The 23,506-nt window shown below is 40.4% G+C and overlaps 1 protein-coding gene across 5 annotated transcripts in view; it reads left to right on the top strand.

The window, feature by feature from the left end:
- LOC110963253 (apoptosis-stimulating of p53 protein 1-like) overlaps positions 1-23,506 on the top strand; it is a 66,118-nt gene that overhangs the window by 24,909 nt on the left and 17,703 nt on the right. For 3 of the 5 annotated variants that reach the window (XM_022211513.2, XM_022211512.2, XM_022211514.2), the window contains exons 4-5: positions 6,221-6,282; positions 20,117-20,212. In XM_022211513.2, the coding sequence (XP_022067205.1) occupies positions 6,221-6,282; positions 20,117-20,212 (158 nt within the window). Of the gene's footprint in view, positions 1-6,220; positions 6,283-8,055; positions 8,150-14,072; positions 14,372-20,116; positions 20,213-23,506 lie in introns of those variants that run through there. The other 2 variants (XM_051950614.1, XM_022211515.2) reach the window with 2 other exon arrangements.

Genomic DNA, 23,506 nt, shown 5'->3' with positions numbered 1-23,506 from the left:
TGATGACAGCCAAACTGTCCCTGCTTTTTTGCTGCCCAATTATGTTTGGCACTGCACTTATTATCATAAAACAGCTTCTTCAACTAGCCAATTGCTCTCTAAGGACCAGAGCATCACATTACTCTAATGTATTACCTCCTCCCAAGCTAATTTAACATTTTCTGCCCTCTGTTGCTTATTGAAGATGTCTGTGGCAACTTCACACTTTCCACACAAAGATGTCACCGTCTTCTTAGAAGCTGCAGGGCAGAATATGCAGTGTGCTCTTCCGTTTCCACGATATGAGCCCTTTAGTGGAGAACAACTGTTCTCATTGGGATGGAACAGAGGTAATTAACGGGTCTACACCACCTCAACTGATCATGTGTTTCTTCCTATTTATATATATTACTCTTGATTACTAATTATACTTTTTATAATTGTAGTAGTGACTGCTTTGTGGACTCCACAGGACTTCAATACCTGACCCAAAAGTGGGTCGCAGGCCTTTGCCTGGGGAAAAAATGCGAAGAAAAAAATTAATTGAGTGGCATTCATACTCCTGAACAGTGGATGCCGATAATGCTCTGTAATGCGAGTTGACACCTGCCATTTCACACCATAGAAAAAACCTGCGAAGTACATTCACATACGTTGAGCGTGGCGAAACGCAGATACAATGAAAGCATGAAGCGTTCAGAACTGAAGCGGCATTTGGAAACAAAACACCAGTCTCTCAAAGATACACCTGTTGAGTACTTCAGAAGATGACTTCAAGACCTGAGGACTTCACAAAAGTGTCTTACTTCTTTGTGCTCGAAACAAGAACAGGCACTGCGTACATCTTACCAGGTGGCACATCGTATTGCCAAGTTAAAAAAGCCCCACACCATTGCAGAGGACCTCATCCTACCTCCAGCTATGGACATGGTCAGAGAGGTTCTGGATCAATCCGCAGCTGATAAACTTAAAACTATACCTCTGTCAAATGACACAATAAGTAGACGAATTGAAGACATGTCGGAGGACATCAAACAACAGACCACAGCTCGCATTAAGGCAAGTGGTCATTTTGCTTTACAAATGGATGAATCTACTGACAGCACAAACAAAGCAGTTTTACTTGTTTACGTGAGACATGTGTGGGACGGGGACTTACATGAACAATTTCTCTGTGTAAGAGAGCTCTTCACTACTACGACTGCAGAAGACATTTTTGGCTCCATGGACTTGTATTTGAGTTCAGTGGGCCTAAGCTGGGACATGTGCATCGGTATCACAACTGATGGTGCTGCGTCCATGACAGGAAAAAACTCGGGGGTCGTGAGGAGAATACTTGAGAAAGCTCCGAATGCAACATGGAACCATTGTTTTTTGCATTGGGAGGCACTAGCAGCAAAAGATATGGTACCCGTGCTTCACTGAACATTAAATGATGTCATCCAAGTGGTAAATTACAACGGAGTGCAAAGAACACCCGATGTTTTCAAAAACTGTGCCAAGATCTTAGTAGTGAGCATGTGCAAGTGTTGTATCATGCCGAGGTGCGCTGGCTTTCGAGGGCAAAAGCATTGTCCCGTTTTTACGAACTACGAGCTGAAATCGCAGCCACAATTCGCCTCTTGCAGACCTGTTTAGTGACAGTGTGTGGCTCGCACACATTGCTTATCTTGCTGATGTGAATGAACAGTTAAATGCATTAAATGTGTCTGTGCAGGGGAGAGGGCACAACATTTTTGAACAATATGACAAATTCGAAGCTTTCAAAATAAAGATCTCCTTATGGGCAAGTCATGTTTCTAAAAACCGGCTCAATATGTTCCCCAATGTCTGTCATGTGGGACAGCAACTGGACAGCAAAAAATGTAATGAACAAAACGATCACGACACATCTGAATTAACTTCTGGAGCGGTTTAATCACTACTTTCCCGAGAAACGAAGGGATGACTGGATACGCGACCCCTTCGGAATTGACTTGGAAAGCGTCATGTTGCCAAGCAACGAAGAGAGTATGCTGGTGGAGCTGTCATGTGACCACACACTGAAAAAGAAATTCATGGAGGTAAGCCTCTGCCATTTCTGGTGCAGCATTGTGATGAGCGAGTATCTTTCCCTTGCCACTCGAGCAGTAAAGATCCTTTTGCCATTCAGCACTACCTATCTCTGTGAGTTTGGCTTCTCAGCTGTGGTTCAGCTGAAGACAAAGCACAGAAACAGACTGGACATTGAGCATGACCTCAGAGTTGCTTTGTCAACTAGAACTCCAGACTCTGAGACTCTTGTCAGGAGCAAAATAACATGCCCAGTTCTCCCATTAATTCCTCCAAACTCAGGTCTGTGACATCAGTGTTACACCTCAGTTGGAAATAAGTGGTGCTTAATTTTCTTCAAAGCACAATGTTTTTCAGTATTTACCTATTGATAAGCTAATCAGAAGAAAAGTTCATTTTGTGTTCTTGAATCATTTTGAATTGCACTTTTTGTTTAATTTGTTTTGAGTTTGTGGATAAAAATTGCGACTGAGCAAATGGATTTTTTTCCCATAGTGCAGTGTTGATTGTGTAGGTTCAGAGAGTGAAGATCCTCTGTTAAAACTACATAATTTGAGTTGTTTAAAAAAAAAAAAAAAAAAAAAAAAATATATATATATATATATATATATATATATATACATATATACACACGCATATATATACATATATATATATATATATATATATATATATATATATACACTGCTCAAAAAATTAAAGGAACACTTTGAAAATACGTCATATTTCAATACGGGGAAAAAACAAACTGGATAATAGCATTGATATGGACTGGATAATGTGTTGGAATGAAAAGTGCCACATTGTTTGATGGGAATGAAAATTATCAACCTCCCAGGAGGGCTAAATTCAAGACACCCCAAAATCAAAGTGAAAAACTGATGTGGCAGGCTAGTCCATCTTGCTGAAATTCCTTGGCAGCAACTCAAAATGGTGTTCAGTAGTTTGTATGGCCTCCATGTGCTTGTATGCATGACTGACGATGCCGGGACAAGCTCTGAATGAGACAACAGATGGTGTCCTGGGGTATCTCCTCCCAGAACTGGACCAGGACATCACTGAGCTCCTTGACAGTCTGAGGAGCAACCTGATGGTGTCGGATGGAACAAAACATAATGTTCCAAAGGTGTTCTATTGGATTCAGGTCAGGTGAGCATGGGGGCCAGCAAATGGTATCAGTTCCTTCATCCTCCAGGAACTGCATAAGTTCTCTTACCACATAAGACTGGGCATTGTCGTGCACCAGAAGGAATCCAGGACCACTGCACCAATGTAGGGTCTGACAATGGGTCAAAGGATTTCCTCCTGATACCTCATGGCAGTCAGAATGTCATTGTCCAGCCTGTAGAGGTCTGTGCGTCCCTCCATGGATATGCCTCCCCACACCATCACTGACCCACCACCAAACCAGTCATGCTGAACAATGTTACAGGCAGCATAACGTTCTCCACGGCTTCTCCAGACCCTTTCATGTCTGTCACATGCTCTCAGGGTGAACCTGCTCTCATCTGTGAAAAGCACAGGGCACCAGTGGTGGACTGGCAAATTCCTGTGTTGCCAGCCGAGCTCCACGGTGCCAGTCAGCGAGAACAGCGGGCACGAGAGGACGCTGGGCCCTCCGACCACTCTCATTAAATCTCTTTCTGATTGTTTGATCAGAGACATTCACACCAGTGGTGTGCTGGAGGTCATTTTGTAGAGCTATTGCAGTGCTCATCCTGTTCCTCCTTGCACAAAGGAGCAGATACCTGTCCTGTTGATTGGTTGAGGACCTTTGACAGCCCTGTCAAGCTCTCCCAGACTAACTGCCTGACTCCTGGAATCTACTCCATGCGCTTGAGAATGTGCTGGGAGACACAGCAAACCTTCTGGCAATGACATGCATTGATGTGCCTTCCTGGAGGAGTTGGACTGTCTGTGGAACCTCTGTAGGGTCCAGGTATCGCCTCATGCTACCAGAAGTGACTCTGACCCTAGGCAAATGCAAAACTAGTGAAAAAGTGGCCTTCACCTGTAAACTCATTCTTGTTTTGGGGGTTGTCTCATTGTTACCCCTCTAGTGCATCTGTTGTTAATTTTATGAACACCAACGCAGCTGAAACTGACTTAAAAGCCCCTCAGTTACTTACTTGACCAGATCAGTATCCCACATGTTTCACAGATTTGATGCAATACTTATATTAAAAAGTGTTCCTTTAATTTTTTTGAGCAGTGTATATATTTCTCAGTAGTTGCACTTTTTTCTTTCATGTATTTTGCATGAATGCCCCAACTGAGTCAGTTAAAAATGATTGTTACTGAAATGTTCTGATTGTTATGTCAGCCTTATGATTAATACTTGAATAAGTGACTGGATATTTTTCAAAGGAAATTGGTACATATTCAGTGAGTGGTTATTCAGCTAAAGCTATATATTTTGAGTTCTGTGAAACTTCTGCTCCGTGGTTTCACTTTTTTTATTTCATGTTTGTGCAGAAAAGCACTGTTTAGTCTTAAAAATGGCTGTTACCGAAATGTTCTGATTGTTATGTCACCTGATAATTAACGCTTGAAAGTGACTGGATAGTTTTAATAGGAAATTGTTATATATTCAGTTAGTGGGTACTCAGCGAAAGCTACATATTTGAGTTATTTTTGAAACTGCTGTTCAGTGCTTGCACTTTTTTATTTCATGTTTGTGCATATTAAGTCTGTGAAAAAAAGCTGATGTTACTGAAGCGAAGCATTTTGGATTTAATTAATATGTAGCTAATTGAGCATTAAAGGGAATATTTCCCTCTCTGTTATCACCACTTGAAGTCGTTTTGGTTTTGCTGGCCGTTTTGATTAATCAATAAACTTGTTTTATTTTGTGTCGACATTCTGTGATATTCTATTCTACTCTCTAGTTCAGGGCTGCACAGTGGATTAGTGGTTAGCACTTTCGCCTTGCAGCAAGAAGATTGTTATATATTCAGTAAGTGGGTACTCAGGCCTGGGCCCGGGATCTTTCTGCATGGAGTTTGCATGTTCTCCCTGTGCATGCGTGGGTTTTCTCCGGGCACTCCGGCTTCCTTCCAAAGTCCAAAAATATGCTGAGGTTAACTGGTTACTCTAAATTGTCCGTAGGTGTGAATGCGAGAGTGATTGTTTGTCTGTGTACCTATGTAGCCCTGTGACAGACTGGCGACCTGTCCAGGGTGTCCCCTGCCTTCGCCCGAGTCAGCTGGGATAGGCTCCAGTACCCCCCGCGACCCTAGTGAGGATAAAGCGGTGTATAGAGGATGGATGGATGGTTGGATGGATGGATGGATGGATGTATATCTCTGGTTGAAACTGCATGATCATTTCATCCAATAAATCTGAGAAGATGAAAATTTCCCTTGATTTGAGTCGCGGCTTGTCATGAATGGTGATGATGGGTCCTGGAGCCAGACCAGTTGAGAACCACTGATGTAGAGTACTACTGTAAGGGCTTTTATTGACTGGAGGTAAAACTTAGAGCTGCCAAGGATTAGCCCAGATTGAGTCTGTCTGGTCTCAATAGATTTACAAGGAGTGATGCTATTTATAGATAACTCACAGAGAGAAATATGGTGCTAAGTATAGACAAGAGTGAAATAATGTGTATTATACAATGATATTTAACTACCCAAATAAAGTAAATAAAAAAGAATTTTCTGTGACATGGTTTTGATGTTATAAAAAACAACAACGCACACACCGCAAAATTAGTATTACTTTAATCGAACATGCTGTCCTTTGTATTTTAATGTTGTAATAGCAAGTGAGTTGCCAACAACATCCTTTACATTAATGAGAATAGAAAAATGATCGGACATAAATGAAAAGGACGCCTACTTTGGAATGAGACAAGATAGATGTAAGTAAATGTAACAAATTTCAAGGCACTTGCAATGCATCTATTAATAGAATAGAAAACTAGCAAATTTATTATTTATATGCAGCATAATAGAAATAAAAGCCAATTTTCATATCCTAAAGCTGGTGTCGCCTGTCCATTTATCCTTGAGATAAGGCACACACACATGAATGGTTAATTAAGGTCAAGGTTCTCTCTTTCTCTATGTGTGTATGTGTGGCAGTCACATGTGTAGCAGGTCACTCGGCTCAATCCACCCAAGTCCATTTTGATATGTTATTTAAATATCTCGACTCACATTTCTTTTCATTGTTCATTTATATGCAGGAAGTCAGCAACCTCTGGAGCAGAGCTGGACCACAGAGGCAACAGAGAGTGCTAATGACAATGTAGGTGGATGGACACACACACACACACACACACACACATACTTACACATTCACAGAGCTGACGATGCAGGACAGGCCGCGTTATGCACCTCATTGCATATTGGCTTAACCTCAATATCCAGGGTTACTTCATCTCATGAGAATTTGATTCCACGAAACTGCATTTTTTGCATTGATACAGTGCTCTATATGTGCATACAAAAAATTATGTGCATTTTTAAGCATAACAAATATTACAAATTACTATCATATCTCTTCACCTGCATGTCTAGAATACTATTGTTTTTTAGGATTCAAAAATTTGCATGACAAATTTCTTGCTAGAGGAAGATGATTGATAACACTTTCCCACCTGTCCGTTCAGTCTGCAGTCAGATTCTGTTCAACTTAGCTTAGCACGGAGACTGGAAACAGAGGGAAACAGCTGGCCAAAGGTAACAAAATCTGTCAGGAGTCTCTGTGAGCTCTCTAGAGGCTGAGGAATAATCAGCGTCGCAGATTTTCAGATCCAGTATTCAGCATTTGCCCCTTATCTGTATTGTTTTTTAAAACAAATACGTTCAAGATAAAATAAATAAGAAATAACTGATGTTTAGTATACGTTAAACACAACTTTAAAAAAGCCATAATGTAAAGTTTTGTGTTTATGCCATTAATTATAAACATGCCATTAATTTCCCCAAAGGGATCAGTAAAATATTTCTATCCTATTCTATCCTATTCTATTCTATTCTATTCTCATAATGTAACTGTAAATTTTGACACTAAAATTTTAATATTTAATTCAAATTACTTTGATTATACCTACTTGTTTTTACTGTAGATTTTCGGTTTTGTCAGAATGAAACAAATAAGATATACAAGGTGTTCATTAGTGTTTCCGAAAGTGCAAAAATGCTCCTTTAACATATTTGTAGCTATTGGCTGTGATGTTTGTCAGATTTTGACTATGAAGTTTTACAAGTGCTGAAACTTGTAGCTGCTAATAAAAGATCACAGCCATACAATAGTGTTTGGATCTGTTGTGAGCATTTTAATTTAGGAATACAAATTAAAACCTGAAGCTTTTTTAATGGATATATGAGTATGTTTGTGTGACAGAGTATTCCCACATGTACAGTACAAAGCATGTGTACATTTGTGTGTAAGTATTGTCTAGTGTGTAGTCTATGGGATTAGGCTGCAGATTAGTGACAGTGATGATTATTCTGCTCTACCAGTAAGAACCATGTGAACAGACACACAAACACAGTATATACTCTGTAGGTACACAGTATATTTACTTTATATATGTTCTTAGAGAAAAGGATAGAGGGGAATTGTTATTTTGGTACTTGCCTGATTCATTCCTGTTAGCTACCCATGTGTTGTTTTGCTAGTTTGCTTTATTCTGTCCTCCTCACATAATACTGAGTCATGTAGTAAAAAGAGCAACTGATATCATGCTCAGTGCTTTTATTTGTCACTAACAGCTATTTTTAACCATGTAAGCCATTGTGTTTAACCCCAGACGAGACATTTACTCTGTACGTCTCGGTTCGGCCTCGGTTAGCCAGTCACCCTCTATGTTTTTGTGTATGTGCGTGCGTATCTGTGTTGGTCAGTCGGCTGGTTAGTCAGCCTGTGTGTATGTGTGTGTTGGTCAGTCAGTGAAGGTAGGATTAGCTTGGTCCCATGACATAACCAGGCTAAGAGGATTGTTAGCTAGCCAAACAGCTCCTCCTCCTCCTTCCTCTTCTCCTCTTCCTCTCACCTCACTCACTCCTTCACACTTGTCTTAAGGTCTCCGTCTTTCTTTATCCTCTGCCTTTTACGTTTGGTTCAAAGTTAAGAAACAAAGAATTCTAGGCGAGGCGGGAGCGTGGGGGTGAGTTTTGGAAATATGCTTCTTTTCCTTTTAAGTGACTGTTTGCAGTCACATTTGTGTGATGGTGTGTGTGTGTGTGTGTGTGCGTCAGGCTCAACAAAATGTGTGTGTTTGTTTTACAATTGCACTTTTTTGCCTTCTCACATCAGCTTATCATAAATAATAGAACAATTGAAAAACTGGAAATAGGAGCGAATGTAGAGGTGACTTTGAAATGTGAGTAAGTGTGTGCGTGTGTGTTACTTTCCTGCCTTCTTGAACTTCTCAAAGACATTCTCTCACTCTGTTCATAGTACAAATTACATGCACACACACTGGCTGACTGCTTGACAACCAACTTGTGTGTCTTCTTTGTGGGACTTTTGTCCATATGTTTCTGTCCTTCTCTCCTCCTTTCTTCCTTTTTTCTTTCTTTCTTTGTGTGTCACAGAATCAAAGCACAGCGTGGCTTCCTCTTATGAAAACTGGACGCGAAGTGCAGGGCCGGGTGTGGCTTCTTTTGGCAATGTGTGCTTGGGCTTGACAGTGTTGTTTTGTCTATGTGTGTGCGTATGAGTGCATGTGTCAGCCTTTCTTTGGGATGTGGATGCCTGACTCCAAGTCAGGGTGTGACTCTTGGCACTATATAATCATATCCAAAAGCTCTCTCTTACTCATACACACAAATACCAGATGCTGCTTCTTGTCACAATATTGTGTAAAGATGTCAGCGATGACAGTTGTATGTGAGACAGACAAAGAGATTACTTTAGTGTGCAGTAGTTTTAAATTTGTTGTTCAGTGATTATAGTAAATCTTGTTTTTTACTCCAGTGACTCCAAAAGTTTGAGATTAGTCAGTGTTCCCTTTTTAAACAGCAGCACTGACTGCGACATTCCCCTTATCCTAAAAATAGACTATCAGCAATACTTTATATAACTTCGGCTAGCACACGAGTCCAAAGAATTGTCTGTAACTTTGTTTCAGAGTGATGCATTTTAAGTACATAAAGAAAAATATTAATTGCCCTCCCGAAGATATTAGTAATTATTTTTTCTTCTATACAACCATCAAGTCAAAATTTACATTTGTGTATTATGAAATGTATGCACAACTATACAGAGAGATCACAGTGAGTTACTTTTGTGCATTAAAGTGCACAAATTGATAAAGTAATTTATAGAGAATGATACATTTCTTACAAAGCAAATTACCTTATTTGCTGAAGAATGAGCTATTTCCATCTAATGAGCTGGCCTGTGTCATAGACTGTAAAAAAAGAAGGATGTAGCCACTGTGATTTCACCCACTGATTTGTGGACGACCGTTGTGAAGCACTGAGTTTAGCATTTGGCCATTGCTATGTTGGTCTTTTGAAACCAGATGTAAAGAGCAAGGGTTGATTTTGATGCAGAATGTGAGGACATTAAGCATATGGTAGCAACCTGTCAATCATAAGATAACTTCACCCTACTCAACATCATGCTGTAAAAAGGTAAGTTGAAAGTGTTAAAAGTAGCGATTGAGACAATCAATTCATTAGGAAAATGTCCACTGAGGTCAAAAATCAGGTTGAAAGTACAATCATTATAGACTTCAATACAGTCACATTTCTTTTTGCACCCAGAGGAGTCGCCCCCTGTAGTTTGTTAAGTTAAATGCAGGTTTAGGGCACTTCTACATTCGCTTCACTTGTCAGACTTTAGGGTTATGTCCACCTTTTATATACAGTCAATGGTTAGAGCCAGGTCAGTTTATACTCTGAAAAACTGATTCACACTAAAAAGGTATATAGATAACTGCAGCATAATTTGTGCAGAGAGACAACAGGAATTTTGTCTTGTAGTACTTGTCACAGTAATGTTCTGTTTCTTTGTTAACAGGGGGGCCTTCTGTGTTCTGATTCTGTGCTGCTCATTGTAGGTCTGGCACCATATACACTCTGGGTGTGATTAGTACTGGAAGATTTTTATAGTGATCCAAGCTATAGAAGTGCTCCTTGTTCTTGGCCTTGTTCCCACTAATTGTGGAAAAGAATTCAAGGTTCCTGTAGTTTCCTGGTATCTGTCTGATACAGTGCTAGTTGCTGAGTACGTGAGAAGCAATGTTACTGCCTGATGCTGATGTTTTGCAGACAGTGTCCTTCCCCTCTCTCTCACACACCCTCTGATAAACCTTGCCCCTGACCTCACGGCCAATCCCAGCAACTACAGGGACTGTCACACACTTTGAGTTAACACACACAGAACTCTGTTTGTTGATCCAACTGTGTGTAACTCAACTCCGTCCAGCTGCATGTGAGGGATATATTAAGAAGTCAGGTGTGTCTGTGTGTGTTTGCGTGCTCTTTGCAAAACACATATGTCAGGGGTTGTGTTGATGCAGATTAAGATGAATATTTTCACTGTATGTCATCGCCAGAGGAAATGTGATAGTCTGGGTTCAGGGACGTCGGCAGACTTGAATCACTATATGTGATGTTTATTAGTACTGGTGATGCTGTGTTAAAGGTTTATAAAGGTCACTTACAGATTTGAATGAATAATATTTTACATTTTCTGTACAGTTAGATAATTCTTTATAATGCATGTTTTTCACTGCTTTGCCTAAGGATAGTCAGGACACATAACTGTTAATGAGCAAGCTCTCTGTGGTGGGGTTCAAAGATGGGATCTTTCAGTCAGAGGCCACCCTGCTGTGTGAATGTTGGTTACTAGAGCGGCTCTGATAACAGAGTTTTCCCCTTTGGTCCGGCTGGGGCTTCAGGAATGTCTGAAGGCTGTTATTGTAGATTAGGATGAATATTTTTACTGGAGGCACCCAGCAGATGGGTAGGGGATGGATTTTATTACTGGAGAGACCTATGATCAGAACAACGTGTGTGTATGCATAACTTTGAGACTGTTGGGAAACATAATACGCACACACTAGGAAGGTCAAATATCCCCATGTGCTTCAGATTATAGCCATGATTGAAACAGCAGCAACATGAGAAAGTGGTTTGCAGCTGAAAAGCCTCAACTACCAGTGTTGGCAGATTTGACTGACAGCAAATAGTCCAGTCGCCCAGTCTCAAATCTGCCACAGCTGTCATTAACATTTGGCTTATATCCAATAAGCCAAACTGAACATTAGGAAACCAGAGTTTGAAAGAAGTTGAGTGGTGACAGCACTTGTCATATGAGAGATCAGTGTGAATGTAATTGGATCATTACTGACAGTTCTAGAGTCAGTTTTATATTACACATCATTTATAGTGGTAAGTATGATGAGTCATCAAAGTGGTTCCAAATGGTTCCATATGATTTCACTCACGTGGGGGATGTAAACCATACTGAAGACAAAAGTTTTTGTAAAAATACGATTGTTGATTCTCCCTATTATTATTAGGCTATATAGTTTAGACAAAACCTAAATTATAAATACTATATTAATAAAGGCACCACCAAGTGTCCGGGGAGTTTGGAAAACAAATTGGAGCTTCCAGAAGGCCTTCTTTACAGACTATGACAGTGGTACAGAATAAAACCAACAAAAATTTAATCCATAGTTGGAAAAAATGAGATGGCATTCGTTTTTGTCGATCAATGATCGTTTGTTATCATATGACAGGATGTCGAGCCTACCTAACTCAAATCTGCACCTTGTCTTCCTCTTCTATTTCAAGTTGTGTTAGACTGGACTCAGTGATGGCGTCACTGTAAAGTTTTGACTAACTGTAAAAGATGAAGCCTCAATCCACTGGAGTTTAGTCTATATTACAAGTTACATTATGACCTAAAATTGGATCGGCTTATAACGGGATGTGTTTGCCTAAAGCTTAAAGGCCAACTCATTGTTTCTACACCCCTGTGTGCTGACTGATGAAGACTATAAATGTCTACAGTGAACCAGCAGGTGGTTTCATCTATACTAAAAGATACATACATACATACTAGATACATACAGGTTATGTGTGGTTTTGCCCCCAGCAGTGAACCCAGAAAGAACATGGTGCTTCTATAGATGTTGCTTAAAGGATTAATGTGACCTTTCTCTTTTTGTTGGATAAAGCAGTTAGTTATACATTGGGCTGGAGCACAGCATCAATGATTTTTCCAGAGCTGTGCCAAGTGCTATGGAATAGCCAGCTGTCAGAGTTTGTTGCCTTTTTGTCCCAAGCACTTTGGGCATAGAAAGAACAGTATTCTTCAAAAGTTGGGCAACGTCAAGGTAAAGCATGTACAAATCAAAGCTCCTCTAGTTCAGCAACAATGTCTTCAATTACTACTATTCTAATGGTAAATTAAAGTGGGCTGCATGGTGATGCCAGCAGAATGGTCTGCATGGACCCTCGTGGGCTTGGCAGACAACGAAAAATCACTCAACCTAGAACACATGAACTGGCCTCTAGGATAATGGTACAAGACCAGATTTTTAGCCGTTAGATTACTGAAGAAAGACATTTTATTTACACATAGCTCTGTGACAGATACAATATATTTGAACCTCTGAAATTCCAGGATTCTTTTCAAGCCTGTGAAACAACATTTAGACCTTAAAAGACGTCAAAACTCTGAACACACTACATTTTTTAAGCAAAACTGTAGCAGTTTCCTGGCAAACACAACACTAAAATAACATTTAAATATTCTTTTGTTTCCTGCGCATCACTGACATCTCAGGAAGTTTGATTGTTCAGCTGTGACTTTGGACAATGTTTGGCCGTGTTGTATTCCAGTTCAGAGAATTCATTTCAGCCAAACTACTAAAATATTTTAACCTGTTCGGAACTTTATTTTAATTCAGTTCAAACACCTGCTGACGCTGAAAATTGTGTCTGGCTTTCATACTTTACAATGTAGCATTTAATCATATAAATGCACCACTTTAAAATCACTTTAATTAGTTGTACATATTCTACATAGTCCAGCGCATACATAGACTTCTCAAACGCCGTACACACCCACAGAGGCCTGGACTCAGAACAGCAGCACTGGCAAGAATTCCAGTCAGATTTCATTACTGGATCTGTGATGCGTGTTTGTCTGTGAAAGAGAAAATGTGTGACGCAGCAGTTAAGTCACATGTCACTATGCGAGTGCGTGTCTTAGTGTTTGTGTGTGTTGCAGAAAACGAGACAGAGAAACAGAAGACGGAAATATGACGCAGCACAAGTCAGCCGTTAACTCAAGTATGTGTCGATATGTGTGTGTATGTGCACACGTACTTGAGTGCTGCTGGCCACGTCTGGCAAGAATGTGTGATATGAGATCGCCGTGCATGCTGCAGGACATTAATCTGCCAGCATCATCGTCATCTTCCTCATAATGCACATCTGGAGCGAGAGGCAGAGGCTGACTGAGAGCGGCTCATGCCCCATCAGGCTGTGGTGCAGTGATTTCCCTTCTGAGAGAAAGTAGGAGAAAGAAGAAAGGGAGGTGTGAGAGGGGTGTGTTAGAGAGAGAAGGGGATGTCGCTGCAGCAAAAAGCCAGCTGCAGAGGAATGACAGGGTTTCAGAGAAAGAGATGAAGGAATGCTGATATGGAGAAAGATGGTGATTAAGAAAGATGAGGAAAAGTGGTGGTGGAGGGATGGAGATGCAGAGATAAAGAGATGAAGAGCAGAGCGGAGGGAAATGAAGATACAAAGAGGTGAAAGAAGAGACAGGAGGAGGTACAGACAGAGAACAATAACAGAAAACAGGGTGATGAAGAAAGATAGATCGAGTGAAAAAGAAAGTATAAAAGAATAAAGAAGGCAGAGGCTTTAATTCTGTTTTTTTTTGTACCAATTTGTGGCTTTACATGTTTGTTTACTGTAGTAATTGAATGCAATGTCACACTAACAGGCTTTACTCTCTGTTGACACGTCATATGAGAACACACCAATAACCGAGAGAGAGTTTGTATGAGAGAGAGAGAGAGAGAGAGAGAAAGAGGGGGAGGGAGGGAGGGAGGGAGCGTGGGCCGAGCACGAGAGAGGGAGAGACAGAGAGCGAGTGTCGTAAATCACAGCACATCACCAGGCGGACGAGAGGGAAAGTTGTGATAAGGATCGCTCTCATTTCCCCCTCTTTAAGCGTTTCTCTTCCGAGCCTCCGGCAGTCTTTTTCTGTCTGAAACCATAAAGGTCCACTGTGTCTCTGAGAGGCTGTGAGGATGGAGTGGAATGAGGTGGATCTGGTGCAGGAATTTACTGTTGAAGGACAATGCAGCAAAATTAAAGTCCGCTCCTGCAGGATCACATGGGACAGCCTGCAGGTAAATACAGCGCGGCGGGATGCTTATAGAAACTGCATGTTAACGTCAGCTGGGGGGCTTGCAACAGAGCAGCCTGCAGGATGTCTTACAGCATGTTAACAGCATGAGCAGCAAAATACTTGACACTAGTAGAGTGTCAGGTGAATTGTTAACTTTTTAAATGATATGAAATGCCTGTTCTTGTCAGAAAACATTAAAACAGCTAGAAATAGAAGCATTCAGAGGTTAGAAACTTCATCTCCTTGAAATCCTGGACAGCATCAAAGGCATTGTTTGGATTGACAAGTGATCCTTAGTCCAGCTCATGACAATCTTGCAGATAAAGGTTTTTAAACCAAGCAAGTCTGGTAAAATTGCACAGGGTGTTTAAAATGCAAGGAGTGTTACATTGCATTTTCTTTTTAGAAAACGTGTCCTTTAAAGTGCCAGTATTTTAGGTTTTACTGTGATACCAGCTTTTACTGGATGCCTGCAGAATACTTCTGAATGGTCCAGGAATTGATGATTTGTGATTTATTGGCGTTAGAAGCACTGATGCATTGCAGAGTCCTACAAAGTTTGATATGTTTTCAAATGATGTGCATAATGCTTATTAAATGGCATTTAATCACTGGAGACACCACAGTCTACTCAGACATGCCATTATGTACTAGTTAAGCTACCATAATTTGTGTAAACACATAAAAAACAAGACTAAAAATACACCTGTAGCACTTAAAAGCCAATTCCAAGCAGCAAATACCTGCTCCAAACATTTCTGATAATTTAAAGCAATATACACAAAAAAATATATCCGTGTCTGTCCTAGAGTTAAATTTATAATATTTAGCATTCTGCTGTTGTTGGTAGATAAGGCCCAAGTGGAGGGCTAAGGTAGAAAACACAACAATCAACTTTGAAAAGCTTGAGAACAATTACCAAAAGTCAGTCAGCACAGAGACTGTAGGAAACCTCTTCAAAAAGTTACATATTAAGTGACAGAATATTCTAAATAGAAGTGTGCCTCATCATCCCGGCTCTAAATGAACCTCCTCCCTGGCTGTGGAGATTCTTGGGGGTGATCCATTATCCCGGCTGGGTGCCGAGATGCTTCTTTTGGCTCCCGATTTCATTGTTTTATGGTGAAGTGATGCGTGCAGCATGCCAAAGCAAATTGAAACAGTTTGAAAAGTGGCAGCTCAGACTCACCTAGGCCATTGCAGTGAAATGAAGGCTGCTATGGCACCAAGTAGCAGAGTAACAGTAGATGAATAAATTATATCAGATAGGACCTTATATGTCAAACATCTGGTAATTTCTTGGAGGGGCTACATTTCTTGCTGCTTCCATCTTGCCCCAGCCTACAGCTCCACTCGTGCAACTGACACATTTCCAAGTAATTGTATTAGACTGAAATATAATAAAATGAAATAGATTCTTTCAAACAGGATTTTAGTTTAGACAGCATTGAAGATGTGCTGCCTTATGGTGATTGACTCCTGGAATTCATGTTTTACCAATGTATTGATTTCCCCCCTGCGTCACTGGTTGCATTGTTTTCACATAATGACAGTCATGTCCCAATAACACCAGCACAGCCTGGTGTCCTTTAAGGTGACAGCTCTGGCACAGAGTACATTAGCAGGGGATGGGTTTTTATCTGCAGGCTCAGAATGCACATCAAAATGATGGTTTGTAGAATCCCATAGATCAGCAGTGAGCTGATGATATGTGGCACCACTAACTGGAAAACAAGCGTAATATACATAATGCCATTGTCTAAAACATGATGTAGTCTGCATTATGCTGGAATACTCAATGTCTGAATTATGTTTTTAAGAATTCTATAAGTCAGCCTGAAGGCAATGATGCTGTCTTATAGTCATATAGTGTAAATGTCAGTGTCACAAATCACTGTTAGTGATATTTAGCATATCATGAATGCTGCCAGAGTGAAAGCTTTTACTCACTGAGTCCTTAAATGGCCAGTAGTTTTAATTTGTTTCACTGATTTCTTATCTAAGAAATGCCGTACCTCAAGGGCTCTGTTCACAGTAATGGAGTTTTCCATCAGCTCCTCCCTGAGTCATGGCACCTAAGTCTCCACTGAGATATGTAAAGAGTTTTTCTGGACATTTACCTAACTTAACAGTGGTCTGTGATATCCTTTATTTAACTCTTTTGAAGTGACTGCTGTCCTATTTCCATCCAAAATTGACTTATGTTTAAACCTTTCAACATTAAATCCTTGACCTTATAATCCCAGAGTAATACCAGGTCACTAAATCTCCAGTTTCTCTGTTCAGATATTCTGAGCAGTGCCCAGTGCAGACAGGTGAACTGTACTGTAATTAATCAATTCTACCTATAGTACAGAGTAGCCTTCAATCTAAAATGTGGGCTGCAATATATATTGCTAATATACCACCCGACCAAATGAAAGTCGCACATTCTAATATTTTGTTGGACAACCTTTAGCTTTGAGAATGACACACATGCGCTGTGGTATCGTTTCGATAAGCCTCTGCAAAGTCATAGAATTTATTTCTGTCCCGAGTTGCATTAATTTTCTGCCAAGATCTTGCATTGATGATGGGAGAGTTGGACCGCTGCACCAACTTTTCTCCAGCACATCCCAAACATTCTCAATGAGGCTGAGGTCTGGACTCTGTAGAGGCCAATCCATGCCTGAAAGTGATGTCTCATGCTCCCTGATCCACTCATGCACAATGTGAGCCCCATGAGTCCTGGTATTGTCATCTTGGAATATGCCCATGCCATCAGGGAAGGAAACCTCCATTGAGGGAAAGACCTGGCATTTTTAGTATACTTGGGTAGTCAGCTGATCTTATTCTTTGGGCACATAACGTTGCTGAACCTGGACCTGACCAACTGCTGCAACCCCAGATCATAACACAGGCTTGCATGGTAGGCACTAGGCATGATGAGTGCATCACTTCATCTGTCTCTCTTCTTACTGTGCAGTGCCTGTCACTTTGGAACAGGGTAAATCTGGACTCATCAGATCACATTTCTTCTTCGAAGATGATGGTTCATCACTATCCTTCCAGGTTTTAATAATGTGTTGGATGGTTCTTAACCCAATTTTAGTAGTTTTAGCAATCTCCTTAGTTGTTTTCTTTACTTGAAGCAGGCCAATAATTTGACCCGTCTGAAATAGGTTGACATCCTTTCCATAACCACAGGATATGTCTTCCGACATGGTTGTTTTAGAAATGAGAAGCTCCTCACTGCATCAGCTAGGGTTAAATAAGTTGTTGCCAGCTGAAACATATTCATCACTGCAGTAATTATTCAATGGAAGGCTCTTACCTGTTTGCTTAGTTAAATCCAGGTGGCGGCTTTTTTTTTTTTTTGGACAGGCAGTGTATTATTTCTTGGTAAACAAATTGAATGATGTTTTTTTTTGGTAGTTTCTAAAAGTTTTGAAGACCGTAAACCAAATTCTTTCTACCTCGCTTGAACGGAACATTTTGAAGAAAAAAACCCACTGTAATGAAGATGTCAGAACTTATGTTTTTGTTTGTGTAATCCATATAACTTAACACGTTAACATTTGTACTAGTGTATCCTTTTACATTACCAACCACCTTACATTCACAAGCTTGTATGGAAGATATACTAACAAATCAGCTGTTCTCATTTTTCTTGTTTCAAACAGTATCTCACCACAGCATATTAACTTTGGAGGTCCTCAGGGTTTTATTTTTGGCCCCTTACTGTTTGGACTTATATGCTGACCCTTGGCCACAGTATATCTACACTTTTATGTGTTCTTTGATTAATACACGAAAAATATACGCTGAAGGGCAAATAAATGAAAACATCTGTTGGAGGTCTTTGACGCTGTTCATGTCTTGTTTGTTAACCAGTTCTGTTCAGGACCCACAGAACAAAATGCCCTGTAACAAACCAACGCATTTGGACCACAGCACATGTACCAAATTCAAGCTTGGTAATTGCTGGTTTTTGCCCACTCTTTGGCAAGTTGTGCATACAATTTGCTTTTTCTAGTGGAGCTGTTTCACTTCTGCTGAAATTCAGTAGATGTCCATGTTGACACTGGTTTATTTGGATGAAGAGACAACACATTCCCACTCTGTTTGGTTTGCTTGTTTTCGTGGGTTTTGTACATGCCCACTCATGATGACAAAGGTGATGATTTCATTTCAGGAGCTTCATGAATGACAACTGGTTCTTTTACAGTCACAAAAGCCCTTCTTCCATTCGGAGAAGATGAACTGACTGTGACAGTGTTAGGGCAGCCCTGCAAAATACGCATAGAAGTGTAAGGTTGCGGTTTAGTAGTGTAATAGTTTGTTTTAATCCCTGGACGAATCTACATTTTCTCAGACCAGGGTCTGTTTTAGTAGACCTGGTATGTAGTGATTTAACACATTACCCTACAAGCCCCTCTGATTATGTTACATCATAGTCAGCCATTCACACATTTTTGCTGATAGTGACAGATCTGCCCTGTAAGACCAGACCTTGATTTTCTGCCGTAGTACTGTATGGTAGTGTACTCTAGATTCGCTTTAGTAAAATTTGGGTGTTCTTTTCAAGTTGTTAATATGTCTATATCATCTTCTTTTATAGAAAGAATACATACTAAGAGCAAAATAAGCAGTCAGTGCCCTGACTGCAGTATATCAGCTCTGTCAGCTTTCATAGTGGGAATTTCTGTTGCATCATACTTCTTCAGAATCCATTTTTGATCCAATCGTGTATTGCTGAATTACTCCAATATTATTATTTGTCATTGTCTATGAAGGATGTGAGCTGGAATGTTCAGCTGCAGTGACTTCATAGATTTTCATATTCTAGAGGAAGTTACAATGAAGGTTTAGGTCAGAGCCATTCCAAGGCAAAAAGAGGTTATTTTCACAGAAAAACACTCTGAGATGAGTTTTTTGGGAGTTAATTCAATGACTGGCGAGGGACTTCAGTGCTGTTGCAATCACTGAGTCACAGATTTTTCCATATTTTCCATTAGACAACATATGGAAACATTCAGTGTTTATACAACTCATTATCAATGTCATTTGGAATCTCAACACAGTGATAACCTGACTATTAACTCAAAGGAGAGCCACTACATTCAGTTTGACACAGTTTCAGTCTGGCTTCACTGCATACTAGAAATGTATGTAACACACCAGGTGCAGTGTGTGCGTGCTTGTGTGTCTGTGTGTGTAGATGACTGAACATACACAATAGCAGGATGTTGCAGGGCTGAAACCTTCTGCTGCTGTCCGCTGAAGGCATTTCTCCCACCATCACTTACACATTGTTCTATCATAGTCCCTAGAAGTGTTTGGCAGTTCTCTGATAGCAAAATAGAGTAAAAATGATCAGCGTGATTAGATCTTTTCAGCTGATGTTGATGTCTGTGTCGCATCACTGTAATGACCAGGGCAGATAGGATTCTGGCAATTTTACCCCCAAACCAATACTATAATTCTGTCACTCGGCCAAGGCCACCAACTGCTGGCCTAATAACATTTCTGGATCACACCGAAGCTGCACTGTGACCTAAAGTGTGAGGTGATATATGTGTGTGCAGCTGTGCTTTATCTCCTGTCAGTGTTTGGGTTTTCATCTTGTCAACGATACCCCACTATGTGTAATGGATGGAAACAGTGAACAGAGATACAGGAAACAGTGAACAGACATACACAGGGGAAAACACTGGCTTTTTCTACGGACGTACTGTATTAATATATATAACTCGTGTGTGTTTAGGTTCCCCGTGTGGAGTTGACCCTCTCTGAGCTCCAGGAAATGGCCACAAGACAACAGCAACAAATAGAGGCTCAGCAACAGATGTTGGTCGCCAAGGTAACTCGTGCACCTACGCACACATACACACACAGCTGTTGGATGGATTGCCTATCCGTTGGTGTAAGGTTATTTACATTAGAGTCTGTCTGAAAAGATCGACTTTGAGGCTCCAGGAGTTAAAGCCTTGGAGGAATTTGTGTGTGCGTGTGTGTGTGTATGTCATGACACATACGTCTTCTTTAGAAACAGGACATGTGATCCAGGTCAGGGTTTAAGGTGTTACAGGAAAGGACAACTTCATTTGAGCTATTGGACCAGCATTAGGCTTTGTGTGAGGCAGACACAGATCAGGGTCGGTTGTCCACATTCCCACATTTAGGAAGTTGACAGGAAATTAGGCCATCAGAGAGCTGCAGCTGCTGGGAAGTTGAAGCAGGATTGTACTCCAGGAAACAGTCAGGGGGGTGAGCCAATAATAAAAAAAGAAGTCTGCATTCATTTGGTAAAGTGTCTACTTAGGCTGAAATGGATCAAATGCTTTCAACAGCTAACTTTTCTTTGGACAGTTTTGGGTTTTCAAGGCCACTGTGGCTGTGATATTTTTTTGCTGATATTCAGCAATTCGTTAAAAGCCTGATACTGTAAAATGACAGAAATGAAGTGTTTCCTTCCAGCTTGTAAGTGCTGAAGCATTTCCTTGTCTAGTGGATGGGAAAGTCTCCCAGCTGCCATTGTATAGGCATTTTTTATCCTTTGGAAATTATTTTAATGCAACATGGATTGATGACTTCCAGGAAAAAAAACCCATACAAACAAAAAACAGCAGCTTTTACTCCTGCGCAGTCCATGTAATTTAACAGGCTACTGTTATGTAATGTGTTCTTAGTGTGTGTGTTTCCAGTGAGTGATGGGCGGCTTCTTGCCAACATTCCACTTCTCTCTTCCTCTGTGTGAGTGTGTGTGCGAGAGAGACACTCAGGTCAGCTTTGCTACGTGCCAACTCGATACAGAGAGGTGTAAACTGCTTCAGTCAGCATCACACATGGCAGGCCCTGTTGTCCTTTCTCTCGTTCTCTCTCTGTCTATTGCTTCTCTGTTGGATGTTTGTTTTATAGTGTGTGTGGTGGACGAATACAACAGTATGCACAACTTTAATGAAAATCAATGGCTGCTGATGGCTTTTAAAGACATGCTAAAAGGGTGCTAGGGTGAACTATACTGTACGCATGGTGTATGTGAATACAATGTCATAAAATATCTCATTTTCACTGTAGTAAAATAAAGAGTGTGTTCGCTCTGCCTTACCTTAGCTGCTCTATCACAGGACTTCAAGAGCTGTTATGATGGAACACTAAACGTATGGGTCTTCTAAGCTAGTCTCAAATCAAACGCAGTAGATGATCAACATTTTGCTCCTTTGTTTTTGAACATTACTGTAATAAATGCCTCTTAATTCATATACCACCTGCGGCTCAGGTGGTAGAGTGGGTTGTCCAATGATCAAAGGGTCGGCGGTTCGATTCCCACACTTCACCCGCCTTGCTTCCAGTGCTGCTCTCACACTGGTGTGTGAATGTTGGTTGGAGGGGCCGTAGGTGCAGATTGGCAGCCACGCTTCTGTCAGTCTGCCCCAGGGCAGCTGTGGCTACAAATATAGCTTACCACCACCAAAGTGAGAATGTGTGAGGTGCTTTGAGTGTCCAGAAAAGCACTATATAAATCTAATCCATTGTTATTATTATACAGAGATCATATACCTCATATATAATACATTTTTTATTTAGAGTTAGTGCCCTCTATTTGAAAATTATACCTAAACTTAGGCATTTTTTTCTGACATCTCAGATTTTGTAGTCTACTTCTTTCTATCACCTCTTTTTTTCATAATTTAAAAAAAAATCTTGAATCCTGTACACCTACTCTACTCCTGCCATGTTTCTATTTCCACTGTTGCATCCCAGATTTCTACCTCTTCGCTGTCTACCCTTCCCTCGTTCATTTCATTTACTTTTATTTGCAGTGCACCAAGCAGCAGTCTGACTTACATAGCAGCTGGATGTGTAGTTATGAAGTTACTTTCAACCTAATGTAAATTCTAATGTAACAACACAACTGACTGTTCATAGGTTTAAGACCACTTCAGCCTTTGTTTTAAGGAATTACTTGATCTGTGGTCTTTCATTTGGCAGTTATCAAGTGATATCTTCCCACTGAGCTCTGATTCATTCCTCTGGTCCATGAAAGTGGCTCCTGCAGTGTTTACAGTCTGCTTGCTAGCTTCAGCACGATGGTGCGTTTGTTTGGTCCCATGTGTAACAGGAGGATTGGGGGATTGTTAGCTTTTGTGTGTTAACAGGATACAGTAGCACTAACATAGAAGGTGGAACACGAACAGTGGAAAACAAAATGAGCAGCTCTTTATTTTTTGAAGAAACAGAGAAGGAACCTATTTATAGCTCACTAACAGGTGCTCAGTCTGTGTGTGTAAATGTTATTTCAGTGTAAAGTCATAGTCATATGCATGCGAAGGGGTGGGTGGGAATTACTCCAAACTCTTTGAACTAATAAGAATGCTAATGGTGTAAGAACACCTTTGACATGGCAGACATCAAAGCGTAGGTAAAACAAATTTGGCTAATGAGGGCTTGGTTCCATCAGGCATCAGAGTGATTCTGCATGCACAATGCAGGGACCAGCTCATCTGAGTGGAATGCACTTGTTTATAGAGCTTTCTTGCTCTTATATCTATTAAAATAATGTTGTCCTGGCCCGTGGAGCAACGACTTAACAGGAAAAACAACAGTCATAACTCCGGTGTGTGCTCTCAAAGCAGTGCATATCAGTAAATAGTATCTGTATGAAATACCAATCAATTGATTATTGCTAGCACTGTACTGAAACCTTTGATTTTTGTCTGGAAGGGCAGCAGTAGCAAGCAGCCGAATAAGTTTAGTCAAATCTGGAGTCAGATGACTGCAGTGCTGACATCATCACCTTCTCACTATCATGCCCCACCCACTTTAAATCTGTAATAGAAGACAGAAGAAACACAAATGCTGAAATTCCATACTGCAACTTTATCAGAATCAACTGTGTTCATGTAGACAAGTCAAACCACTGTTAGTTACACAGCACATTCAAAACAGCAGACATTGAGCCAAAGTGTTTTCCACTAGAGAAATAAAATTAACTCTACCAATTTACCTAACTCAAATATTAATAGAATAGAATGGAATGCCTTTTATTAGTCGTACAAGGGGAATTTGCAGTTAAATTATTTAATTAAATAAATGTTCAGACCCCACAATATTCCAGAAAAACTAATTGACTAACTTATATTTTGAGGTTAGG

The sequence above is a fragment of the Acanthochromis polyacanthus genome, chromosome 1 (genome assembly GCF_021347895.1).
Source record: "Acanthochromis polyacanthus isolate Apoly-LR-REF ecotype Palm Island chromosome 1, KAUST_Apoly_ChrSc, whole genome shotgun sequence".
Taxonomy (NCBI): Eukaryota; Metazoa; Chordata; class Actinopteri; family Pomacentridae; genus Acanthochromis; species Acanthochromis polyacanthus.
Note: the sequence above shows the minus strand (reverse complement) of the source record. Positions and strands in the feature narration are given on the sequence as shown.